The following is a 24208-nucleotide window of genomic DNA, read 5'->3' on the forward strand; positions in this document are numbered from 1 at the left end:
ATTCCAGAATCAAATGTAAAAGTAAAGCAAAATAAAGCAAATAAATCAGTGCTGTTTACTTCAGGATTTTGTGCTGACTGCTCTCAGGAACTAGATGTGAGGTCTACAGGCTACCATTAACCATTTTGTCAGATGTCTCGAAAATATCCACAGGCTTGCTGGCTGACTGACTGGAAATATTTTTTTGATCTGCAGACTTTTGGAACTTCAATAGATGCAATAATAGGAGTCATGGGTTGCATTAAAACAGCACAGTTGATCCTACTACTGACTTCATAGTAGTCAGTGGGAATTTTGTCATTCTGCGTTTTTTCATATGATAGTGGAAGATTATTTTTTATGGTGCTCAGATTTGTTCATCTTTGAGAGAGAGAATTCTATGAGGCTGTGGTCCTGTACAGAATACAGGCTGGGAGAGGTGGTGGTTCATTTGTGTGGTGTGTATGCTTAACTTGGTACAGTATCTGCCAGCCTGCAGCAAAATCTGGCAGATCATGAACATAAATCCCGGAAAATAGGATTATGGAAGTGTTGATGATATTACTTAAGTGGCAGTACACTGGACTCTAGCTCTGTTTAAAAAGCATGTTATTAGTGGGCATTACCCAGTTAACTGGAAATGTGCACTCCTAGTACATATATAACCAAGGAAGCCAATGGTATTTGACTTTTCACTTCTGTAAGAAAATATGATTTAAAGAGGCATATTGAATGAACAGATTTCTGTGGAGTTTGATTATATGTAGCTTGTTCAAATGGTAATCTAGGAAAGCAATAAATGAAAAATTATAGTAAAAGCACCTAGTTTTGCCTCATCATCAGTTCCTTTTATCCTCTGATATATATTTAATATATGGAGTGCATATAACCTAATTTACTTGTATCTCTTGCTTTGAAATGTGGAAACAGTTTCTCTGTTCAAACACTTCAAATCTTCAGATGCTTGCATAACACAGCAAAAAAAAAATTGGATCTTCTTGTGGTTTTCCCAATTTCCTGAAATTTCAAGTGGATTAAAATCATAGTTATTTCCAGAAGTATCTTATTTTAGTAACTCAGATCAAATTTTCTATGTTAATTTAGTTTGTTTCCAAGAATTGTTGTATTGATAATTGTGAAAACATACAATTGTAATATATAGTAGATTATTATAAAAATTTACTGTCCTGTATTTGTCTCCACAAAAATAAGTGTGAGAAATGAGGTCAGTAGCTACACAGAAGCCAATACCCATTTCTTAATGGGAACAACAGGCAATGTTTACACTTTCATTTGTTCCCAGGCAGACCTAATGCTCTGTGTCCATCCACATCTCCTCGTTTCCTGGTTCCAGCTCTCCCTGTAAAAGCTCTGTGTGTGAGCTGGGACTGTGCTGGGAAACTGGCCCTGTCTGTTCCTAATGACATCAAATGCTGCTTTGGAATTTTCCATTAGAACAAAAACATGCAGTCACCTGCTGAACTGGGTTGGAACAGTGACATCCCAGCCTTCCAAGGTTGAGGCTTTCTAGTTTTCTTTGCCAGCTCCAGACATCCAGATGGTTGGCAATGACTCGACCACAGGACTGTGCTAATTGCGCCTGGAGTGCACAGATCCTACTGGAGGACTCTGGTTGTCTTTGGTGTGAGGCTCACTGAGTGAGGGCTGCTCAGAATTTCAGACAGTGGAATACCCTGCAGAGGACAAGGGCTGTGGGAGACTTGCCCAGATGCTTTGGCTGTGTGCTTGGCTGTGGCTCCTGTGACAGCAGAGTGGCGGCACCAGGGGTGGAGGTTCTGTGTCGGCCGATGGCCCTCGTTGGGCTGGAGGGAAGGATGCACAGAGAGGTTCTTCAGTGCTTTCGTCCTTGGGGTTTAAATTTCCTGTGAGTCACACAGAAGTCTGTGAAATGAGACTTTTTCAGTTCTAACAAGGTTCTGCTTTTCCATGCTTCACAACTGTAATGGACATGGTCTCCTTGGTGAAACCCCAGGACCAGGCAGATGTCAGAAGATGAGGATAGAGAGGCATGGAGAACAGTCTAGGATCTCTTGTAGATCCTGTGCCAAATCCAGCAATCCTTACCTCAAATAATTTCAATCACTTGAAGTTCAGGTATTACCCTTTGATTTCAGGAGGGGTCTCTCCCCTGAACAAGGGCTATGTGGTTGATTTGCTGGATTTGATTTCCTCCAATGCTAATTTTTCACTTTAATCAACTTGATAGTCATCTACCAGTTTTGGAGAGTTTGGAGGAAGGAATGCTCTCATCCTTTCGTTGATGTTGAATATAGTCACATGACGAACCTAAATACAAACAGATGTCCATTTTTAAAAAGTCAGCATATTGATGAAATTTAATATTTTTGTTAGCGTCACTGACAGAGATTTTACTGCAGAACACTCAATCTCTGGTTTGTGTTCAAACAATATTAAGAGATTGTTGCTCCACTGAAATTTGGAGGGTTTTCAGTAAGATAATTCTGCTGTATTTATTTATTTATTTATTTGTTTATTTAGTGTCCTGACTGGCAGAAACTGGAATTACAGAGTTCCTTTGGATACTGCTGCACACCTTGGGGAATGGGGTGGGGTGAGTGGCTCGTGGTCTGTCTCTGCCTTTCCTGTTGCACAGAGGAGGAGGCAGCTGTGCTGAGCCTCCTTTGCATCCTGTATAGGAAGCAAGAAGGTTTAGATCAGGTCTCAGGAGCAGAACCAAAGGATTTCTTTGTGGAGGGTGGTGGCTCAATGAAGTGTCTTGGCAGTGCAAGGGGATAGCGTAGGGAAGGGGTTCCTGTTCCAGAGCAGCAGCACAGGGAAAGCATGAGCAAAAGGGACCATGTAAAAATAGCAAATTCTTGTACAGGGTCATTAGCTACTATTAAGCAAAGCAATATTTAAGTACTTGAAGTGTGGATGAATCCAAGTAGGTCCAAACCAACAAGTTTGTTTTCATGTGTGCATTTTAGCTTGCTGAGGTGATTATCCATCACAATGACTTTTGAGTAGCTCCTGTTAAAATCAGTGAGTTACCTACAAAACTGTTATCAGTGATTTCTTACCATGTTTGCAGCATCCTCATTAAAAAAAAAAAAATCAGTTTTTTCAAGTGATAATAACTAAGTTGGAAAGTTTAACTTAAAAATGTCAAAGGTCTTATTGTCTGGGGACAGCAGCTTTTGCTGCATAAATCTGCATTTGGCCAGATGGAAAGTTCTTATAGTTAGCTGGGTCGACACATTTAGCCCTTCTGTGCCTCAAGTTCTGTTTTCATTTGGGGAGGGAGCTGGGAACACAGAGAAGATGCAACATATCCAGGAAGAAGGTGAACTTTCTAAATTAAAAGCTTTGGCTTTCTTTACTAGATTAAAACATTATGTTGATGGAAACAACGTACATTAGTCACTGGGAAATTAAAGAAGATATTTGAAGTATGTTGGATCTGTTCTATGAAAATCAGTTTAGAAGTCATCAGTGGATCAAGTCTCCTCGGGGTTATTGGAGGAATACTGGATAAAATCCAGTTTAAAATGAAGTCAGATTATACTTGCAGTAATATCCAAACTATGGGGTTAGCTTTTCTTGCCTGAAACAGCTGCAGATAGAATTGGTGCTGTGTCTGCTGCATGGAGATTTGTGTTCCCCTTGTCAGGAATTCTTGCTTTTAAGAAGCAAGACCCAGATGCCAGCTTTGTTGTGCTTTCTCAGTCTGAATGCTATTTGACTCTGGGCATAAATCTGCTTTAATCACAGTGATATCTTGTTGGATACAATGCTAATCAATGTTAGGGAGCAGGAGACTCCATCTGCCTGGGTACTCATTTGGCTCTTGTCACAATACTTTGTGAGCATCACAGAAATTATGGGAGTACTTCTGAGAAAAAAAAGGAATTTTTATCCTGATTTTGTGGTTTGTAATTTATAGAACATGTCTGATTACTATTTTGTCCAGTGCAATAAAGCAAGTCTTAGCTATAGCAGGATCTAATATGAAGCATTCTGCCTAAAATTCTGTTTATTCTATCCATCATCCCTGAAGCCATGAAAGGAGAAACTAAATGTCATGATTAATTTAATTCTTGCAACCATAAGTGAGTTTTCAGTTGACAAACAGATGTGAGAAACTTCTATCTTACCAATGCTGTAAGCATTTTGGGATTTTCTCTGAAACCAGCTCAACAGTTTTCAGTGGAAATACAGAAGAAAAATATGCTTAATTGCTCATCTTTGCTGTTAGCTAGTTGATCTAAACTAAGCATATTGAATTCTCTACAACCAGCAGACATCCTTCTTCCTGTTCCTAGTCCTGCTGTGCTGTGCCAAGCCACATGTCAGTACCATCAGCACTCCATCCACAATCACCACCCTCATGGAGGGGATTTCTTGCAGTGGAAATAAAATTCTAGATCAAGACTTGCTTTCTGACTCCATTTGTCTGCTGACATGCTTAGGTCTGTTGAAATACTTGTCATTCACATCTCATTCCCATAAACCATCCTTATTGTATTTTGAGGGACTCATAGCCAATGTTGAAGAGATTCTTGGTGAGTTTTCTGTGACTGTATTTACTGCCTGTTGTGGAGTAGAATCATAGCCTTGTGCTCATAGAGGTCTTTGCAAATGGAAATGGTCATCAAGCATCAGTAAAAGAATTTGGACCAAACACATACAGACTGGACACACAAGAGAGTTGAAAAATATTTAGAAGATAAAGCAGTTTAAGTAACTCTGTGTATTGTAAAATGCAGTTTAATGTCTACACATTTGCATCTATTTTTTCTGAAGTTAATACAGTTATGTCTGTCTGTAGGCCCTTCCATCTGTGTTTCTAGAATGTCTTTCAAAGCCAGCACAATTGACCTTAGTTGCTGTGAACTAGCTTGTTAGTATAAAGTCTGGTTTTGGAAATGGGGAGACAGCCGAGGTAAGAGTCTTCTGTGCTGTAGAACTATTGAGAGAAATAATTGGAATCTAAACTGAAACTCACTGTTAAGAGGACTGATCTGGTGTAAGAAATATCAGCTAGAGTACCAGGGCTGTGTATTGCTGGTTTTCCATCCCATGTAACAAGCTGTGCTACTTTACATTATTTACTTAGTGGCATAATTTAAGGCTTGGAAGGTGTTCCAGTCAGGAAAAAAGGAACAGAAACACTTTTCTTGATGTATCTGCTGCATCCCAAGGCAGTGCAAATTTCTGGATCAGGCCCTCTTGTGCACTGGAGATGTTCTAATGTTAAACATTGTGTGCTGCACTATGTCTGTGGCTGATATCTGTCTACAGTAATTCCCAGTGGTAACTAATACATCTTCCTATTTAATATACTTCATAGGAAGGTACCTCCATATGTTTTGAATTCTCTTGCATCTTCACTGGAGTTCTCAAGAGTATGCTGTTAATTTAATATATGATTTTGTTCCATATTTGTGTCTTGTGTAAGCTGATCAATATACAGGCAATAAACTTGGAAGAGCTGAAGTGTTAGCATATGTGAGGTTTATTTAGTAAAATGCTTGATAGGGTCACTGTCCTTGGCTGTATTGTAACAGAAGCTCAGTGGGCTATTACAGAGCCACAATATTCAAAATATTTATTTCATCAGTAATCTCCTTCTCAGAATCTATCTGAATAGGTCATTTGTTTGGCAACATCTCTTGTTCCATAATTATTAATTCCAGAAGAATAGCAGTTAATGCAACTTGAGATCTCCTGTGTTTTCCTCTGACTCTCCTGTTTTCTTTTAAAGGCACAGGGGTTGCAGTAAGTACAATGAGGCTGTTCCTTTGCAGGGACAGGGCAGTGCCAGTTCATGGCTGTGCTCCCGTTTCCCTGCCAAGCATCTTGGAATTTAGCAAAACATGAAATAAGAGAGTATTGAGTGAGGATGGATATTTAATTGCTTTTACAAATCTGGCTATTGAATCACAGTGCAAAACCCTCTTGTGTTTCTTGTTAAAAGAAGAGGTGGATTTTCCCCCCAAATCCATGATTGTGCACTGTGGATTGGGCATCATATTGAGCAGGCTGCTTACAGGACTTAACCAGCTTATTTTCACCAGAGGAGCAGGCAGTATTTCAGAAAGGGGGAGGGTGAGCTGTTGAAAGCTTGTGTGTGCATATATAGTTTTATAGTGTTTGAGCCAGTACAGAATGGTTTCAATGGAAAATGGATAATCGTTAACATCAGCTTTGGTACAGCTGCTTTTTGGCTAAAAGAGAGGTAATTTAAAGTCTGCGAGTGTGATCCATTATTTTTCACAACAGTGTTTTGCTGAAGTTTCCCCTCTTCACCCCTAAGATTCTTTAGTTAATAAGGCTACTCTGCTGTTCCAGCACAGTTTCTTCCTCCAAAAGGTCTGTACCAGGTGAACCCTAAATCACAAACTGTGCTTGCCCTCTGTTTTTGGATAATATTTGTGAATAGCTTACATATTTGGCTGCAGTCTTACTGCCAGACTTGAAAGGATTTCTGCATTACTGTGTTGCACTGAGTCCAACTTGAGATAGGGGCAGGGAGAAGAGCTTTAGCAAATTTTAAGGGAGCTGTAGTGATGTGTGTCCCTCTTTCTGTGCTATGTTGGGAAGCATTAATTGATACAGACATTTAAAAATCACCCGCACAATTAAACATTCATTCCCTCTCCCCCCTAATTGCTTTGGGAAGAATGAATGTAACTAGGCTGGACATGGTTTATTAATTTAGCTTTCTTCAGGGTTTGAAAACTTTTTTGCTATGTCCCAGTCTCCACTAAAATCTGCATTGTTTTGTGTGGAGTAGCCTGGCTGCATGGTCACAAAGCTGTGGGCTAATCTGCCTCATACCATTATTGTAAGGTGATTATAAATTTAACACCTTAAAGTTAATTTTCAGAAAAGTGAGAAACTTTTATTGTTTCAGGTCTTTGGAATGGTTCTGATACTTTCACACAGAGGTAACTGTTGGTTACTGTGGCATGGAAAGGAAAAAGTGAAGCAGTAGACAAAATGCTCTGTATTTCTTCCTTTTGGTGGTAACAACTATGGTTACCATTCAAGAGAAGGAGTTTCTAGTTCTTAAGGCTCTACATAACTACTATATGATCATCCTGATATTTTCCTTGTTAGAAATTCATGGTTTGACCTCTAGCATCTATTAAGACATTTACAGTGACATGGTTCAAGGGACAAATCTTAGGTTGGTAGACACTGCAGTGTTTCAGAGTACGTGAGATAATTTGAAACAGTTGCAGCATATGTCATTACAGAAACCTCTAAATCAACAGCCCGAAACCCAAATAGATGGGCTTGATGTTACCTAGCATTTGAGGTAGCAGTTACCTGTGCATTGCTTTTGGGAATATTTAAGATAAGAGATGGTAACATTTTTAGAAAGATTTTTAAGTGTTACATTACTTTTACTGTGTTGAACTCACAGCTGTACATTGATCAGGCTGTAAATACTTTCCATGTATAACTTTGAGGACAGAAATTATGCACTTTTATTATGCTTTCTGCAGTTCAGAACAAGAAGTAGAATTTTCAAAACTGTGAAATTTCACAATTTACTGCTTTCCAGAGACAAAAAACCAACCTTTTGGAAATATTTTTACAATTAAGACTTTATGTTCCTTGGTGCAATTCTCTGGGACAGAGTCCAGACAGGTGCAAGAAAATCTTCCTTATTTCTCATTTTGAACTCTGAACATCTGTGTATTTAGGACTGCACTTAAGCATTGCTATTTCTTTGGGGAAAAGCTGAAGAGAGAGGTTTATTCATGCAGAAACTGTTTGTATGAATGGTAACAGTTTTCTTGATGGGGAACAACAGTATCTGAACATTTACTACATGACAGCAAATACATTTTGAACGAAAGTGACTGCTGTGCCTATTTTAAATAGGCACTATGTGAGGAGAAATAAGTCAGTAAATAAAAATAGGGAAGGCTTGCGTGCTCTGCAAAATCTGAGATCAGGAAATGGATCCCTTTAGCAGAGCACAGTTTGTGCTTGTTCAGCCTGTCCAGTGCCAGTCTCCATTGGTGGAGGTAGTGCAGTCTCCATAAGTGAATGGTGCTTTGTTGTTCCTTGAAGGGGAAGTCTTTTGTGAAGTCTAATAGATTTCCATGCTGCAGCTTTGGTCCATTACCTCCTGTCTGGTTCACAGCACACATGGGAAGACTTCTACTCCCTTTTGTATTTTATCTCTAGAGGCTGTTATCCCTTCTGCTTTTTCAAAACACCAAGTGTGTTTTCAGTCTTCCTTCTTTAACTGTGTTTGCTGAAGTGCTGGTTGCTCACTTTCTCCTCTGGATTGTCTTCACATGACCCATCAGAAGTGGATAGTGCTGCAGTGATTGTTGGTTTCTTCTGGGATTTGCACATTGCCTTCTGGTTTATACAGACCCATACAATGTTTGCTTTTCTTTTGTTAAGTTCACACCTTCCGTGCCTCACAAGAAATGACACCCACTGCCACTGCTCCAGATTCCTTGTATAATTACTGCTTCTCCATTCATTTTTCAGTCTGTGTTTGTGCAGGTGGTTGTTTTGTCACAAATGTAGGATATCATACCAATCCCTATTAGATTCCATCCTACTTTTTCAGACCTTCCCCAAGCTGACAGCATATTTTTAGAGCTCTAATCCTTCCAGTATTGCTACCTTTCCCAACTTGGTGTTACCTGTGAATCTCTCTTGCTATCACATCATCTACCTCATGCATGAATACATAAGTTGGAGCTGTATTTGGGAAAGATCTGCAGATTCTTACTCAGTAGATACCAAAACCCAGCCAGTGAATTACTGAACAGTAATTAGTTTTCACAACAACTTTAGTTGTTGACCCTGTGGTAACTTCCATATGCCATTTTTCACTGAAGAAGTGTCAGATACCTTCGAAAAGCCAAGCTGAATCACAGCCACTGCTTCTCCTGCATGCAGAGCCCATTTGTAGAAAGAAATTAAAGGGGTTCAACAAGATTTTTATCTTGACACATCCATACTGGTTTCTACTACTGTGCTTGGAGGAGTGGGATTTAGGGTGATGGCACAGATGAGTACAGGAGAGACAGGTCCTAGTTTCACGGGGCAGAACTCTCAATGTGAAGAGTCTTTTACCAGACACCAGTTTTCCTCTTGGCTGAGAGAGAGAGGGGACAACCTGAGCCTTGTTGTTCTGAAATCCAGTTTCTAAGAGCATGGAGGCTTGAAGTGCTGTGGTCAGAGCTGGTGGAGCCCAACTGCCAGCACCAGGGAGCAGTAGCTGTCTCTCAGTGCCTTCCAGTTAGATTTTTCCTGAGAAAAGATCACTGAGTTGGTACCTTTCAGTTTTCTGCAGCAGTCTTAACATCTAAGGCATGCGAAGTTTGAAAACCCAGAAGAAAAATTAGTAGCAGAGTTGCTAAGAAATCTGGAATCTCATCAATGTTTCATAGATATTTTGTACATTATAGCTTTTTATGTAAGAATAGTCTTAAAAATGAAATGTAGTGTTTAGGGTTTTATCTGCTACCAGAAGGGAAGCAGCCTTCAAGTTAACTGACTGAGCTCCAGGTCACTGGCATCCTACTGAAAACATCGCTCTAATGAACATTCATGTTTTAAACTGATGTTTATGGGAGTGAAGGAAATAAATATCTTTGAGTATGTAAATAAAAGCACACAATGTTTTAAGTAATCCTTAAGAATTTATTTGTCTATTAAAGGACTGTGGCAAGAAGCCATGGAAATATAGTTAGGACATTTTAGACCAAATAATAGTTCTATTAATATTTAAATGAGTACAAGTCTTTTTTTATTATTATAGAAACACTCCTCACCCCACAAAAGGTTATTTTTAGTCTTACGGCAATCTGTAAGTGTGTAAGGCTCAGTCAGAACATACTGATAAGTATTTCCTAAGAGACAGTGACAGTGTGTGACTTTTGACTACTGCTTGTTTGTCATTTCATTCTTTCTACTGTAGCTCCTCAGGTGGTAATTTCTTGATGTTGTTCCAGAGCAAAGAATCTTCAGTTACAAACTTTTCAGAAAAGGAGTTCAGTCTCTTTTCTTGCTTTTCACATTGATCCATGTGTATCCTGTGTATAACAAGTATAAAACTTAGTTTAGTTTATATAAGCACAGGTAGTAGATTTTAAGTCAGTGTTCATCAAAGTGGCCATGTTCATGTCAGCATAGAAGATGTAAATGATGAGGTTATCAATCAGAGGGATATGAAATGAGTCCAGAAATTGGATTTTCGGGGGTGGGATGGAGAAGCACTTCTAAGTGACTGCTTCCTCTGGAGACAGCAAGGAAAAAAAGACAGGGAATGACAAGGATTTTTGTGAGTTGATCCAAAATTATTTCTCTGGGAAATTTTGGCAAAATCATTCTGTTAAAAAAAAAAAAAAAGCAGATTGGGATAACTGGAAACATTATTATTATTGTCTCTGAATTGTGTAATTGAAGTAAAATGAAAGTTGATTTCTATATGCAATGATTTTTAAAACATTGTGTCATCATTTCTTGTAAATAATGATGTAACAATTTTCATTTTTAAAGATAAAATGTTAGGTTTCTTCCCCCAAGTTAAATAACTCAAAAAATATAACTTCAGAAAGCATTTAGACTTTAATGCAAACTGTACAGCTCAGAGTAAGTTTTTTTTAAGAAAGAAAAGAAAGATTTTTTTACCAGTCATGTAACAAAGTGAGAGCAGGCTCATTTTGTCTGTGAGCTGGTATTGAGGAAGAGCAGCGTTGTGTTCCCTCCTTCCCCTGCTGTCACTTTTGGCTGCTTGGTCCTTCTTTATCTTCATATTAAAGAAAGCTTAGGGTGCACTTCAGTGAGGAGTGCATGGAGAAGAGTGTGCCATCAGTTAATATAAGGCAAGGTTTTCTGTGGAGCCTTGTTTTGAGTTTTATTAAATACTAGAGATTTGGGTGTTATGGTCTTTTCATGTAGGCATTACTTGAGAGTTTTGAGTGTTCACATGTAGAGTTCATGTCTTAATAGGAGAGAGACTTCTAAGACATTTAACTTTAAATATGCTTCCTTAAGAGGTGACTAAAAGCTTTGTCTGGAATGCTGCTGGGGGTATCACAAGCCTAAACTTGAATCTCCTTTCTTCCCATCTACCTTTGGCATTTGTTCTGATGCATGACATGAAATCCTCAAGCAGTAGAACCAATTTGAGTAAAACTGACCCAGCTTGCTGTGGGAAGTCTGAAGGCAGGATTTGAAGGTGTATTTACTAAAGTTGCCAAAATACTGATTTATGTAATTTAACATTATTTGATGTTCCAAGTTTTTGGGGCTGCTAGTGTGCTGATGGAGATAGAATCACATTTCAAATTACAGATCTGGATGCAAGCTGAGATTCAAGAGTCCAGTAAGATTCTAAAACAGACAAACAGAAATATTCAGTTCTTTCCAATTGTAAAGACAGAAAGCAGTATCAGACTCCTTCCAGAACATCCCAAACTAAGAGCAATTGGGAATGATAGCTCTCAGCGTCCCTCAGGAAGTGGTCAGCACTTCAGGAGATAGAGCACGTTTTGGTATTTTTCCAGATGAGAAATTGCATTGCATGTAGCAGGTTTGCTTCTCTGATTTGTGCCAGTATAAATAAATATATAAATCTGGCCAGAAAATGAGATTGTTTAGACTAGTTGTATTATTTTTCCTCTGTAGTTTTGTCTATATGAATATGTTTCTTAAATATTTAAATTTATTTTTAATAAATTCTGTATCATATCACTGCAAGAAAAGGCATCTTTCATGAAATCCTAATAGTTTATCTTATGTTATCAATGTCTTACCAGTGTTTTATTGATACACTTTTAGCTATCACTGGATATAAACAGAAACAAACGATGCTCAAAACTTTTCTTCTGTTTATATAGCAATATAGCAATTGCTGTTTGGTTTCCTTCTACTTACCTAGCCACATCTTCATAATTCTGATCTAAACACTGGGGGCTGCTCTGGGAAGCCTTGCCAGAAGTGCAGTCCATGTGAAAGTGGCATCCCCTGTCTGTGCTGAGGCCAGAGAGGGTAGCTCTGTGTGGCTGCAGTGCGCTCTGGAAAGTGTAAGTGATGGCTTGTAAACCAGATAAATGCCTTTTAAAAGATCTTTCCATTGATGGAGAACTTTGATCTGTTTGCATAGGCCAGTGGAGACATCCAGTGGCCACTGGCTGACAAATGGTTGTCTCTGGATTGTGATTGCAAACACATGAAAGGCTGATGTGAAAAAAGGCATTTTTAGGAGTTGGGGGTTTTTTCCCCTTAAAATTCAGAAAGGAGTTCCAGATGTAACACAGTAAAAACTGAGGTCTGTGGAAGAAACTACATTACCTGGTTATGTTAAACTTATAACTTGTGGCAGCTGTACTGAAGCCAACAATACTTACTGGTCAGGTGCCCATGTCAGCCACTCAACTGAGTGTGTTGCTGCACTGAAATTTCATAGAAGTATATCAAACAAATCTTTTGCTGATTTTCAGATGTCTAGCTGATCAAGAGAGATTCATATGCGTATGGTTTTATGAATTACTTGTTTCTAGTTGGTTTCTTTTCATTTCATTGAATAAAATCAACTTTCCAGTTTTTTTAAATGCATGATGGTAAATCTATAAGATATTTTTAATAGTTTTTTAATGACAGAGGGATTTGGACTGTATGGAGATACCAGGGAAATTGAAGTAAATGACAATGTTTGCAAATTACTTATTGCCTTAAACACTGATTATAAGGGCAAGTTTATGGAACATTGTGGCCTTTCAGAACTATTCTGTTCACTGAAGAGTAGAAAAAACTGTGTTTTTACCTCAGGTAAAGGTGAAGAATTTGTTGGAATGTTGTCTTCCTTTTGGGCTTCATGCTTGTTAAAATGTATAAGCTGGTTCATTATAAAAGTTCAGTTTTTTTTTCCCCCACTTAATATCAAACATCCAGTGCAGACAATATTTCAAATATATATTAAATTGTTCAGACAAGGTGAATAAACATCTTTATTACATGAGAAAATGAAAAGTGGAAGTAGAAAAAAAAAATAAGGGCAATGTTCCTCCATCACTGGAATGAAGAATGGAAAATGTTTTTAGAAAAAAAATCTGAACCGGAGTAATAAAAGTTTATAAGAAGTTAACAAAACTGAAAGGGACAAAGAAAAAAAAATAAACACGACCCTTTCTGGTTATTGTCAAGAGATATTCCCAAGCCTAATAAGGACAAAGTATCAAAAGAGACTCAAATAAAACAGACCACACCACATTACTATTTCTTTTGGAGAGCCCAAATGTAGTTACATGATAATTATTTCCTGGAAAATGTTTGCATATTATTATTTAGAAATCTGGCATATGATAACTGCAACATTAAGAAGCATTATTCCTCTGGCCACCTCAAAAACTTGTAACTGTCCATCCGTGGAAAACCAACCTAATTTGGAATCAGTTTTCTCTCATGGACCTTACAATCTCCTAAACTGCAAAGCCTGAGCTCATGCTCCAGTTCTGATAACTAAGCCCACATAGTCTATTAGCCTGAACAGAGAAACCTTAAATAAAGTGGCTCTGCTTTCTTGAAGGCTTTTGTAGAGGATGTGGTGTGTTCCGTTTGAGACACATTTTCCTTCATTGCGTAGGAAGCTGTGTAAACTGGGTTGCCTGTGTTTGGTAGCACACCAACACTTGCCATCCACTCCAAGCTCCACAGGGGATCACTGCTGGGTCAGTGTGGAATTGTCACATTGAGCTGTTTCTGGCCTGGTCTACAATGGAGCTGCCTCTTACAGCCACAGCCGCGTGTGGAGGGACCAGACTTGTTCTGTAGCGTACTGGACCTGTCTTTGTTTCCCTGGATGTTCACGTGTCTTTAAGCACTTCCTATGAAAATAAAATCTTTTAAGGGACCTTAAAGATCATATAGTTCCAACCCTCCTGCTGTGGGCAGGTTCACCTTTCACTAGACTAAGTTGCTCAGAACTCCATCCAGTCTGACCTTTAACGCTTCCAGGGATGGGCATCCACAGCTTCTCTGGGCAACCTGTGCCCAGACCTCACCACCCTCACAGGGAATAATTTCAGCAAGTCTATGGATGAAATCCCACCCAATCTCAGCACTGACAAACTTTAACTAAAGGAGATGTTACATGGATTGACATAAGCATGGCTCTTAAAAGTTTTTCCAGTGTCTGTTATGCTTCATTACACTTCCTGTAAAGCAGATTCATTGCTTTTATCATGAGTAAATACTGAATTACAGCCCATGGCAAGCTGGGCCCTGAAAATAACTGAGCTATGCAGAGACAACTTGTTCCTGGAACAATTGCTTCTGACACATCATGGATGAGTGTATCTTGGCTTGTTATGGAGAAGCACTGAAGTTGACTTTACAAGGCAGTTTGCACACAGAATGAAGCCTAATTTAAATTTGCTTAATCCCATAATATAGTATTAACATGATGATGATATTTGCTTGCCAGGAGTGTGCATGCCACTTCTGTGTGGGCACCCTCAAGGCACATTTCTCAAATTGCACAGCTTGTTATTAACTATTTTTAGATGTTTAGGCAAACTTACAAAAACTGACAAATGGTAAAAGCATTCTGTAATGTTCTGTGGAGAACTAGAACTGCTATGTAGATAACAACAGGGAGTCTGGATCTCACATTAAATTAAGATTTGGACTAAGGAACTATCATGGAGGTTTTATACATTCCAATCCCTACCTCATGGCTTGAGGAAGGTGAAATTCCTGTGTTGTATCATTCATTCTGATTGCACCTACAGCCAGCGTTATTTGTGGCAGGAGATTTAATGTGCGTGCTGTGAGAGGCAGTACGTGCTCCAAGCAGCTTGAATCTCCGGAGCTGAGACAGAAAGGAAGAACTTGGGAACTTGGTACATTCTTTAAGGACAGTCAGTGTATGGTGTCATTTACTTTACTGATAGTTCCATTCTTGTTTGATTTGAGTATTACTTCCTGGGTTTTTTTTTGGTCTGTGGCTATTTTTAATTTCCCTTTGAACAACTGAATACATTATTTATCAAAGGTATTGTGGTTGGAATGCTCTTTCTTCTGACATTTTTTCCTAAGAATATCATTAGATTGCAATTCTGTGCACTGGCAAGTTTTGCCTTCTGAGCTCTCTCTGTATCTCTTCGAGCTCGCTGTGGAGCAGCTCTGTCACACCTGGCCTCCTTATCCACCATGGCCCATGCCTCCCCACAGCCTTTCCTTGGGCAGGGGCTTGGTGAGGATGGAAGAACGTGTTGGAAGGGGAAGCTGAAGGAGGAGAAGAGCTGACGTGAAATCCACATGCCTTCCCACATGCTCTGTGGTGTGCAGGTGGAGAGTCAGGGGGCAGAAGGCCTGGGTGGAAAGTGGAACACAGGGGCTGTGAAATGCTGAGGGATTCTGCTTGTGTGGAAGGTGTGACGTGTGTGACCACATAGGGTGACCGTCCGTGGTGACTGGCCCTGGTGACTGTTCCTTGTGACTGTCGCTGGTGACCATCCCTGGTGTCTGGTCTTGGTGACCGGTCCTGGTGACCGTCCCTGGTGACCAACCGTGGGCTGTGCCAGCCCTGTCCAGCCAGGGAGGGTGGCTGGAACTGGGGGATGTGTGTCCCACTGTGCCGCTCCAGGGCCTCTCAGCATGACACTAGGACAGGTTAGCACAGTGCTTACATTTGGAAATGCTTTCTGGATGAAATGCAAACAGGTCTATTCACAAACTCCTGCAAGTAGGTGTTACAAACGGGCCAGGAGACCTGCTCCTTTGGAAGGCCTTTATTAGAGGTCAGCTTTGGGTGGGGAACCTGCAGGGCTGCACACACCACTGCTGTTCCCTTTGGACGACACAGAGGAGGAGGAGTGCAGCTTTGTCCTAAGGCAGAGCTGGGCCTTCCATCCTCATGGGGTCCGCAGGAAGACTGTTCTGGTTTGTAATCAAGGGGGAGGGCATGTTGGTAGGGTGCTGTTCAGGTCATAGCGACGGAACAAAGCAGCTCGAGATGATAAATTCATGTTCTGTGCTGTTTTCTCAACCTGGGAACACTATTTTCAGTTCCCGATGCTATTTTGGGCTCGTTGTTTTAAGGGGTTTTTAGTGCCAAATAGTGTCCCAGTGTCCTTTGCACTCCTTTCATTGGCGTAAGGCTCGGTAACGTCACCCTCCTCACAGGCGCCATTTCAGGGGAGCAGCAGAGGCATTACCCAGAAGGGAAAGGGCACATAGGTGAGGCAGTTGGGGGCCAAAACATTAGCAGCAAATGGTAAATACTGCCAACAATTACAGTTAACTGGGTAAACATACACAAACAACAAACAATTCATCCACAGTTCACCTGTAACAGTAGGGATGTTTCCAAAGAGGTGGCTTTCTGCCTTGTTCTACTGTGCACAATTTTAGATTTGGGCAGGGTATTTTGTGAGGACTTTCATTTCTTACACTTTCATTTACCGAAAGGGTGTGGGATGAGGGTGGAATTTTGCAGGGGGGCTGGTGCACAGAGGGGCTGATGCGCCAGGCATCGGCTGCGGGAGGGCACGGCTGCCATGGCTGCCGTCACTGCCCGGCCCTCTCTGGGCCCATCACGGCCATCGGCTCCCTCAGGGCTGAGCCTGCTGGGAGCCCGCGTAGGTAGGGCTGCGCTCCCGGGGAGTGCCTGAGCCAAGGCTGAGAATGAGAGAAGAACCAGTGTGTTTGTTGCAGGGAGTTTTTGCTTGTTTTACTCTCTCCCCAGAGTTTTCTCCCTCGGGCCGCAGTGTGTTTGCTGCCCGTGGCTGCTCTCGCCTGAGGTGCCCGGGCCGGGCTGACCTCGCCTCATGGCGCTGACGCTGTCTCAGGCCGAGCGGGTGTCGTGGGCTTGGATACACCAGTGCCTTCCCTGTGGTGGGGTTAAGGATCAGGATTGTTCTTTGACTGTTAGCCTGTGAATCCCAGGACATTGCCTCCCTTGCTCACTCATGCTTCCCCGCGGGCATGTGGCTGCTGTCCCCTCTGCTGGGCCTGAGGAGTGGCCGCAGCCAGAAATGCTGCTGGAGACACAGCTGGAATTCTAGCCACTGGTTTTAGTGTGGTACTCTTTTCCCCTTTAAAAAATGTGTGGATATGTTTGACACTTGATTTTTTTCTCCTCAAACCTCTATTGCAGTGAAATCTGGAATGAATTGTGTTGATATTTGTCATTAAAGTTTGATCAGTAAAATCAGTGTAGCAGAATGGTGAACAGTTTGCTCTGCAGTGTGTGCTGTGTGATGCAGAGCAGGTGCACTTTAGTTTGTGAGATAATGTGAAGTCTTGATGTTCTTACTGGGGACTTGAAACATGACAGAACTGCACTGTGGTCCTGCTTTGGCATGCCTGGCTCTTATTCCTCTAAGGGAAAAGTAGAAGGTTAAGTTTCAACAGAGGACTTGGAAAAATACCAACTCCTGAGTCTTGCAGTTTGGAGAAGACCAGGATGTCCCTGAGGTACTTAAGGCTGGTTTGGTAAGGCTGTTTTAAGGAAAGTACTGATTTTTTGATTTAGATACTTTTTCAGTCTGTAAAATGAAAACCAAACATTACATGTTACCAGGATTGTTCACTGAAGGCATCTCCTTCAATTAAATCAGTAATGAATATATCTGGCAGAACCTGTGTTGTAACATTAAATTTCACCCAAGTTCTCTTTTTAATAAGATGGGATAAGGTGAGACTGCACAAAGACTGGGTTATGCTAAGGTGAGCATGTGAATAAAAAACAAATGCACTAGGAAGACATGTTGAACAGTACCTGCATAATGAACTGTCCTAGAAACTGTGTCACACTTAGAAGAGCCGAGGTGGGTTTTTTGTGGAAATGTGTCTGGCTGCCAGCTAGTTGGGAAGGCTTTCACCTGGAAGCCCTGCTATATCCCTGTGGGTCAGACAGATCCTTTTGTGAAGTCAGGGTTCAGCTGACTTGGGACACAAAAATGTGACCTCTGTGGAATCAATTGCCTCACAGCTGCTTGTTTAATTGACATTTTATGTCCAGTGCCAAGCCTATAGTACAGCTTGACCTACCACCTAAACTGTAAAACCTCAAGAGTTGTGGCAGAATATGGGGTAAGGGTGAGGTTTTTACTAGTGTGGTGTCTTGTTCTACATGGGAATTCTAAAATGTGTTTGTTCTGCTGTAATTTCTGCATCTTATGCAATAATACATAATGCTTGCATAAAATCCTTATGGGAAATGCCTGTCATTCAGCAGGGGCAATTCAGTTAAAAGGTTTTGCTTTTTGTAGACAAGTATTTTTCAAATCTTTCACATTTGGGAATGTTGTCTTTAGGTGGTGTGGTTGGTACATGCCTAATCAAGGCAGTACCTTACAGGTATTCATCAAAAGAATCTGTATGTTGGTTATAGGGTGTGTTTGTTGTTAAAGCCTGAATTGTTTGTTTGTGGTCAGAGACAGTGACTGTTCTAGTACTTCTTTTTGTGTGACCAGGAACAGTTCCTGATAAGAAAGAATGAAACACAGAAATAATGAAATAGAAATTACATTTTTACACAACAAGCAGTCTCAGTCTGCTTGTGGTTGTTACTGTATTACATTAGCAATGCAGTAGGCTGACCTATCACAGCAGAAGTGAAGGAAGAGAGAGACCCAGGAAACAATACCATGCTCCAACAGGCAATTTTTTCATCTCCAAGTAGCACAAAACTTACTGGGATCTAGCAGGCCAGCTAATAATTTAAAGAAGAAATATTTTAAAGTATGAAGACTATGGGGGAGAATCCATAGAGAAAGAATACGGGAATGTGAGGCTTCAGAATACTGAACTTTAGGGAAACAGCACAGAAGATAAGGACATTTCAGAAACCTTAAATGACTTGTTTGACTTGATTTTTGAGAATGGCAAGATAAGAAAATGTACTCTCCAGAGGTGCTGCTTGATTGCTGGCTTTGCATGATATAAAAATAGGACGCTTTCAGACAGAGAAAACAACAAGTTGGCTTTAATTGTAATGAATCACTGAAACTGGGTTGTATTTATTTGAGAATTCTGAATATAGTTATGTGTGAAATGATGAAGCTGCTAAGAATAAAGCTCAGTTTATCGTTAGACCTGACTGTTATGCTGGGAGATTGAACTGCAGGAAGTACCTCCCTTTGGGTTTTTTTTTTTTGGTTTTTTGGGGGAGGGTTTTTGGGTTTGGTTGGTTTTTTGGGTTTTGTTTTGATTTTTTTGATTTTTTTTTGTTTGTTTGTTTGGGTTTTTGGTGTTTTTTTGTTAATAACTGAGTGAAGTCATTGAAATGATAAGCTACTGAACTTAGCCAGTGGAAGAATGACCTAGTTAAACAGGGCATGCATGGCTTCTGCAAAACCCCAGACTAGGTAAACAGATCTTTGAACTCTCTTAAAATTAGTAGATGTTTTTGTGGATTTTATTAAAAGATTGCCAGACACGATACATGATCTACATGAGGGACAGTTAAATGAGTTCAGCTGTGTTGAGGCAAAATCTAAGATACAGAACTGGTCTGCAATAATTCTGTGTTTGCACAGGGGGTAACTGAAGTTGAGCTGAAAATTTGGTACTTCTACAGTAAAGAGTTGTTTAATATATATTTGAAGTGTTTGCTTTTATTTATTTTGGCTTTTTGTTATGTCTTAGCTGAAGATTCAAAACTACACTGAAGTAGAAAATCTTGTAACCGCAATGTTTTAGCATTAAACAAGGGCACACAGCATCTCCTTTGGTATCTCCTAGATTAAATAGCAGGTTTCAGTTCCAGTATAGGGAATGAGCTGAAGCTTTATGAAGTGAGAGGAATTTTAGTTCATTATTGTGGCAGTAATGAAAGTACTGTCATAAGAAAAAGGATTGGACCTTGCTGCTAGCACTGTATCAGTGCTACTCTGGGTTGGAAAGAAACTGAAGATACTGTTCTGTCAGTTAGCAAATGGGGGTAATAAGCTGAGAGCAACTCTGACATGACAGATGATTTGCAACAGAAAGGCTACACAAATGTGTTAGCAAACCTGATCTCATAAGATGTGGGGAGTGTTAGACTGTATCTGCTCAAGGAACAGATTTTCACAGGAGAAGATAACATGTCTTGCTTTTTATCTTCTGTGTTCCTCTCACCCAGAGTTTAGTGGACTGATTTCCTATTGATTCTTGCATGAATCATGGGGTTTTGAATGATAATGCATTTTATACATTTTTGAAAATGAAGTTTAGTGGAACAGGATGGAAAAGTTGAGGGTTTTTTTAGTGGAATAGCCACTAAAGTGTGACTTGTAAAACATAAGAGAAAAACCAACCAATAGAATTTTTTAAAATGTGCATCCATCTTGTTTAAAATGTTTCTCAGTGCTGGATGTTTGTTATGCCTAATGAACCTGAAGAGACTGGAGACTCTAAGTGAGTCTGATTTGATGCACATCCTTCTGATTACAGTGTAATTTTTCTGACCCTCAAGAGTTATGAAATGCCATAACATATTACTATGCTTTAAGAAGACTAACTGGACAATGTTTTTATGAAACTAGAAGTACTCTTGGTCATTTAGGGAAGTGTCAGTCATTAACTGAGGTGCTGTTTACATTGTCATAAGGTGTGTTGGAATGCTTACCTTGGAGCTGGTTTCCTAATCACTGTTCATTTGATGTGGTCACTTACATTGCATTGTTTGCATATTTGTTTCTTCCCCTCAGACCTTACTGCTCATTTAAGGAGCTTTTCCTTTTCCAATCTACTGCTGTGCTCTTTGTAACGGGGCCTTGCGTTGTGTCCACAGTGAAGGGGAGTCAGAAGTGCGAGCTGAACTGCCGGGCCATCGGCTACCGCTTCTACGTGCGCCAGGCGGAGACGGTGATCGACGGCACCCCCTGCGACCCCAACGGGACGGCCATCTGCGTGGCAGGGCAGTGCAAGGTAAGGCGGGGCCACCCAGGCTGCTGAGCTGCCAAACCTGGCCAATGCTGCCTTAAACTTACTTTTTTTTTTTTTTTTTTTTAAATTAAAGTAGATGTGAAAACATTAACTTTTATCATTACAGGTTGGGTGATTTCTTAACTAACGTTTGTATTTACTGAGCACAAACTAAGGAGTGCTGAAGGGATGGGTTCAGGAGGTGTTTTAGCCACAATTAAGATGATTGCCAATGAACTTTTTCCACACATTTTACTTTCTACAGAAGAGGTTCTTTGAAAGAATCAGAACAAAAAGATTGAAAGCTGAAATAAGAAAGAAATACAATACCTTTCTTTGATTCAGTTTCAGAGGGGAGATATTTTTCAGAATCTGCAAAATAATAGTTTCTTTTGATTGGTTTATAGATGCTTGTAGCCTAATTTTTCCGATTGGGCCATGTTTGCTTCAGGTCTTACTGGCTCTCCTTTTACTCAGCAGTGATGTTCTCTTGGAAAACATCTGAGTGGTTACTTTTCATGGGTTCAGAAAGAGCTGCTCTGTTGACTTTTTCCAGCCTATTGTGTAGATTCCATTTTCAATGAATAAATACACTTTTTTCAAGATGGTAGCAATTTTAAACAAAATGTTACAGAATGTTTAGAAAAGAAATCATAATCTTTCAAGTAAAGTTAGTGAAAGAAATAAATTCCTAGCAAGGGGCATTTGACGCTTGGCTGATGTTTCCTATATGTGTTGGCAAAAGATGCAGAAGTTGTTCAGATGTGACTCGTGAACTCAAACAGTGAAAGGTCAAGCTCAGTTTAAATAGTTGGTTTGCCAGGGGAAATCGCTGATGAATACAGCCTTGTCCTCTGCATGTCCCAATTCCTCTTACTTGTGCACATCTGGACAATGCCATGTTTGTTGCTGTTCTGTTTCTTAGTGCAAGCAAAGCCATAGCTTTGAATTTCCTTAGTACAGGATAGATCTGGGTGAAGCTGATTGTGCTTTTAATGCTTTCCTTGATCTCAGACTAATTCAGAAAGGACCAGAAACTTATTTTAATTGCAGTTCTGATCTATGACTCAGAAAACTGATAATTGAGTTGTGTCTAATGAATGTATGGTCTCTATCACCCTCTGTTGGACGGTTTTTTACATTGCTGAACAATAATATTCTTGTGTTACAAACCATTATCTATTTTGTTCCCAGAACCATTGTTTCTGGTTAGTATTTTCAGTTTACCTTATCCTTAAGAGGAAAAAAAGATGGAAAATGCTGCTATAATAAAAATTATTCAGAAATATAATAAAGAATATGATACATGAGATGAAATAGTCCTTTAGCAAACTGGAAGTGAAAAAACCCAACAAATTAGGGTATTTCATCATAGGAACATATTGTCTGTCTATGACACTGTCATAACTAGCACATATAATAATGCAAGTACTACCAAAAAAGCTCACTTGTCATTGAAATGATTATGTATTTCCCAGTCTAGACTAGACTCTCAGTGCTAATGAAATCAAAACTTCTTAAATTAATTAAATACTTTAAAAATAAAACTAGGCAACGTAGGAAGAATTGGGTGATATTCTACCTGTGCAGAAGAAAGAAGTAGAACAATGATCTTGATAAGCAGTTGCATTATTTCTGTGCAAGTTTGGTTTTCTGCACCCTTGAACGATGTTATTTCTGATGCATATTTTTAAAGCAAACATATGTTTTCATTGACAGTCCTGTTGACTTCCACTTTAGTTTTTTAATGGTTTTTATTTGATGTCACAGCTGGTTATTCCTAATATATATACTTGGAATACGTTTCAGTATTTTTGAGTAGATGTTTTTTTTGTAAATAAATTTTCTGCTTGTCTTCTAACCCTACATTTTGACAGTGCTATTAAATTAAAGAGTGACTACCAATGGGACTTCCTTCAACTTCCTATTTAGTCAGAAGTGTCTGTTTTCTTCCTTCTAGAATTTTTTTTCCTTCTTTGTGTGAAATGAGTATATCATTGTATTTCTTCTGGAGACACTGGGCTGGTCCTACTCAGTAACTTTTAAGCTTGAAGGAAAAATGCAGAAAGAATACTGAGGAGACTTTAATAAACAAGTTATGAGAAAAGAATGTTCTTAATAATTTTGACCTTGCCCATAGATTAGGAAATGTGCCTCTAGGGCAGAATATTGCATGTGTTTTTGCATGTGTCTGGGACACTCCCAACTAGGAGAATTCGTCCCAGTACCTGGGCAGGTGTGAACACCAACTCAAGGTAGTTTTGGAGGCAGAAAAATAATTTGGGAGCTGTGAAGAAAATGGGTTTTGCAGAGATGTTGGTTACCACACGGGGGCGCGCTTTACAAAAGGATCATTAGCGTTTCACCCAAAATTCTGTTTAGCTGGGAAATGCAGATACCTCTTAAAGGTGCCTGAAACAACTATTTTCTGTCTCCTGGTTTTTATATTACATTTTCTCTTGCAATGTAGTTTGTTTTCGTCTTCCAGCTAACTTCTGAAGTTAACAGAAAAATATCTAAGCAATTTTAAAATGCGCACTGTAACTTCAGAACCAAAATGATGGGTAACAGAGATTTTACTTGCCTAAAGAAACCACAACAGTGCATCAGATAGTGAAAACCTTGAAAACTTTCTATGGAGGTAACTTGTGTCAGATATAGGAAGCATAGCCAACCAGGCTAAATCTCCATCAGAAGAGCAGGATGAGGCAAGGAGCTCCTGTTTGGAACTGTGCTGGTGTGTGCTAGTGTCCAGGCAAGAGAAGTATAGATAATATTATTGTTTTAAGTTAGGGAGCTTTTAATGGCTGTAGGATCAGAGTGACAGATCAGGATAATGAGAAGTGTGTATTTTCAATAAGTTAGGGTCATTTAGTTAACTGATACATGTTGGAATATAAAGTAGCCCTATGGTTGTTCTTGTAAGATTAGAGAAGCTGTTTCCTGTAGGAATCTCAACTTACCTGTGCAATATTGATTGCTTACATAGAAAAAAGGTCCAGGGTGGATTTGGAGTTTTTCTGTGTGTGCTTTCTCAAAGTTGGAGGCAGGCTTCCCTCCCTTCTTTGTTCTCTTGTGTTTACTTTGCACATTGTGAGTGAGTACTCTGTACAGTGCTAGCTTCTCTGAAGCTTTTCTCCTTTTTCCTTTGGCATTACTGTGTTCTTTTTTAACACTACTGATATAAGAAAGAACCCGATCTCTCGATTAACAAAGCAGAAGCAATGGCACATAGATACCTATATCTGTCCTTTATCTGATTTACAGAAAATGTAGTTGCTTGTTCATCTTGCTGGGTTGTATTGGAGGGGGGGTGTATTCACTGAACAGGAACTTTGTGAAG

The 24208-nt window shown here is 39.8% G+C and overlaps 1 protein-coding gene across 5 annotated transcripts in view; it reads left to right on the forward strand.

Annotated features, from left to right (window-relative positions):
- Nucleotides 1–24208, forward strand: part of THSD4 (thrombospondin type 1 domain containing 4) — a 264552-nt gene that overhangs the window by 114481 nt on the left and 125863 nt on the right. For all 5 annotated transcript variants that reach the window (XM_033070905.2, XM_033070906.2, XM_033070903.1 and 2 more), the window contains one exon: nucleotides 20732–20868. In XM_033070905.2, coding sequence (XP_032926796.1) covers nucleotides 20732–20868 — 137 coding nt within the window. The remainder of the gene's footprint in view (nucleotides 1–20731; nucleotides 20869–24208) is intronic.

This window comes from Catharus ustulatus, chromosome 12 (assembly GCF_009819885.2).
Source record: "Catharus ustulatus isolate bCatUst1 chromosome 12, bCatUst1.pri.v2, whole genome shotgun sequence".
NCBI classification, from domain to species: domain Eukaryota; kingdom Metazoa; phylum Chordata; class Aves; order Passeriformes; family Turdidae; genus Catharus; species Catharus ustulatus.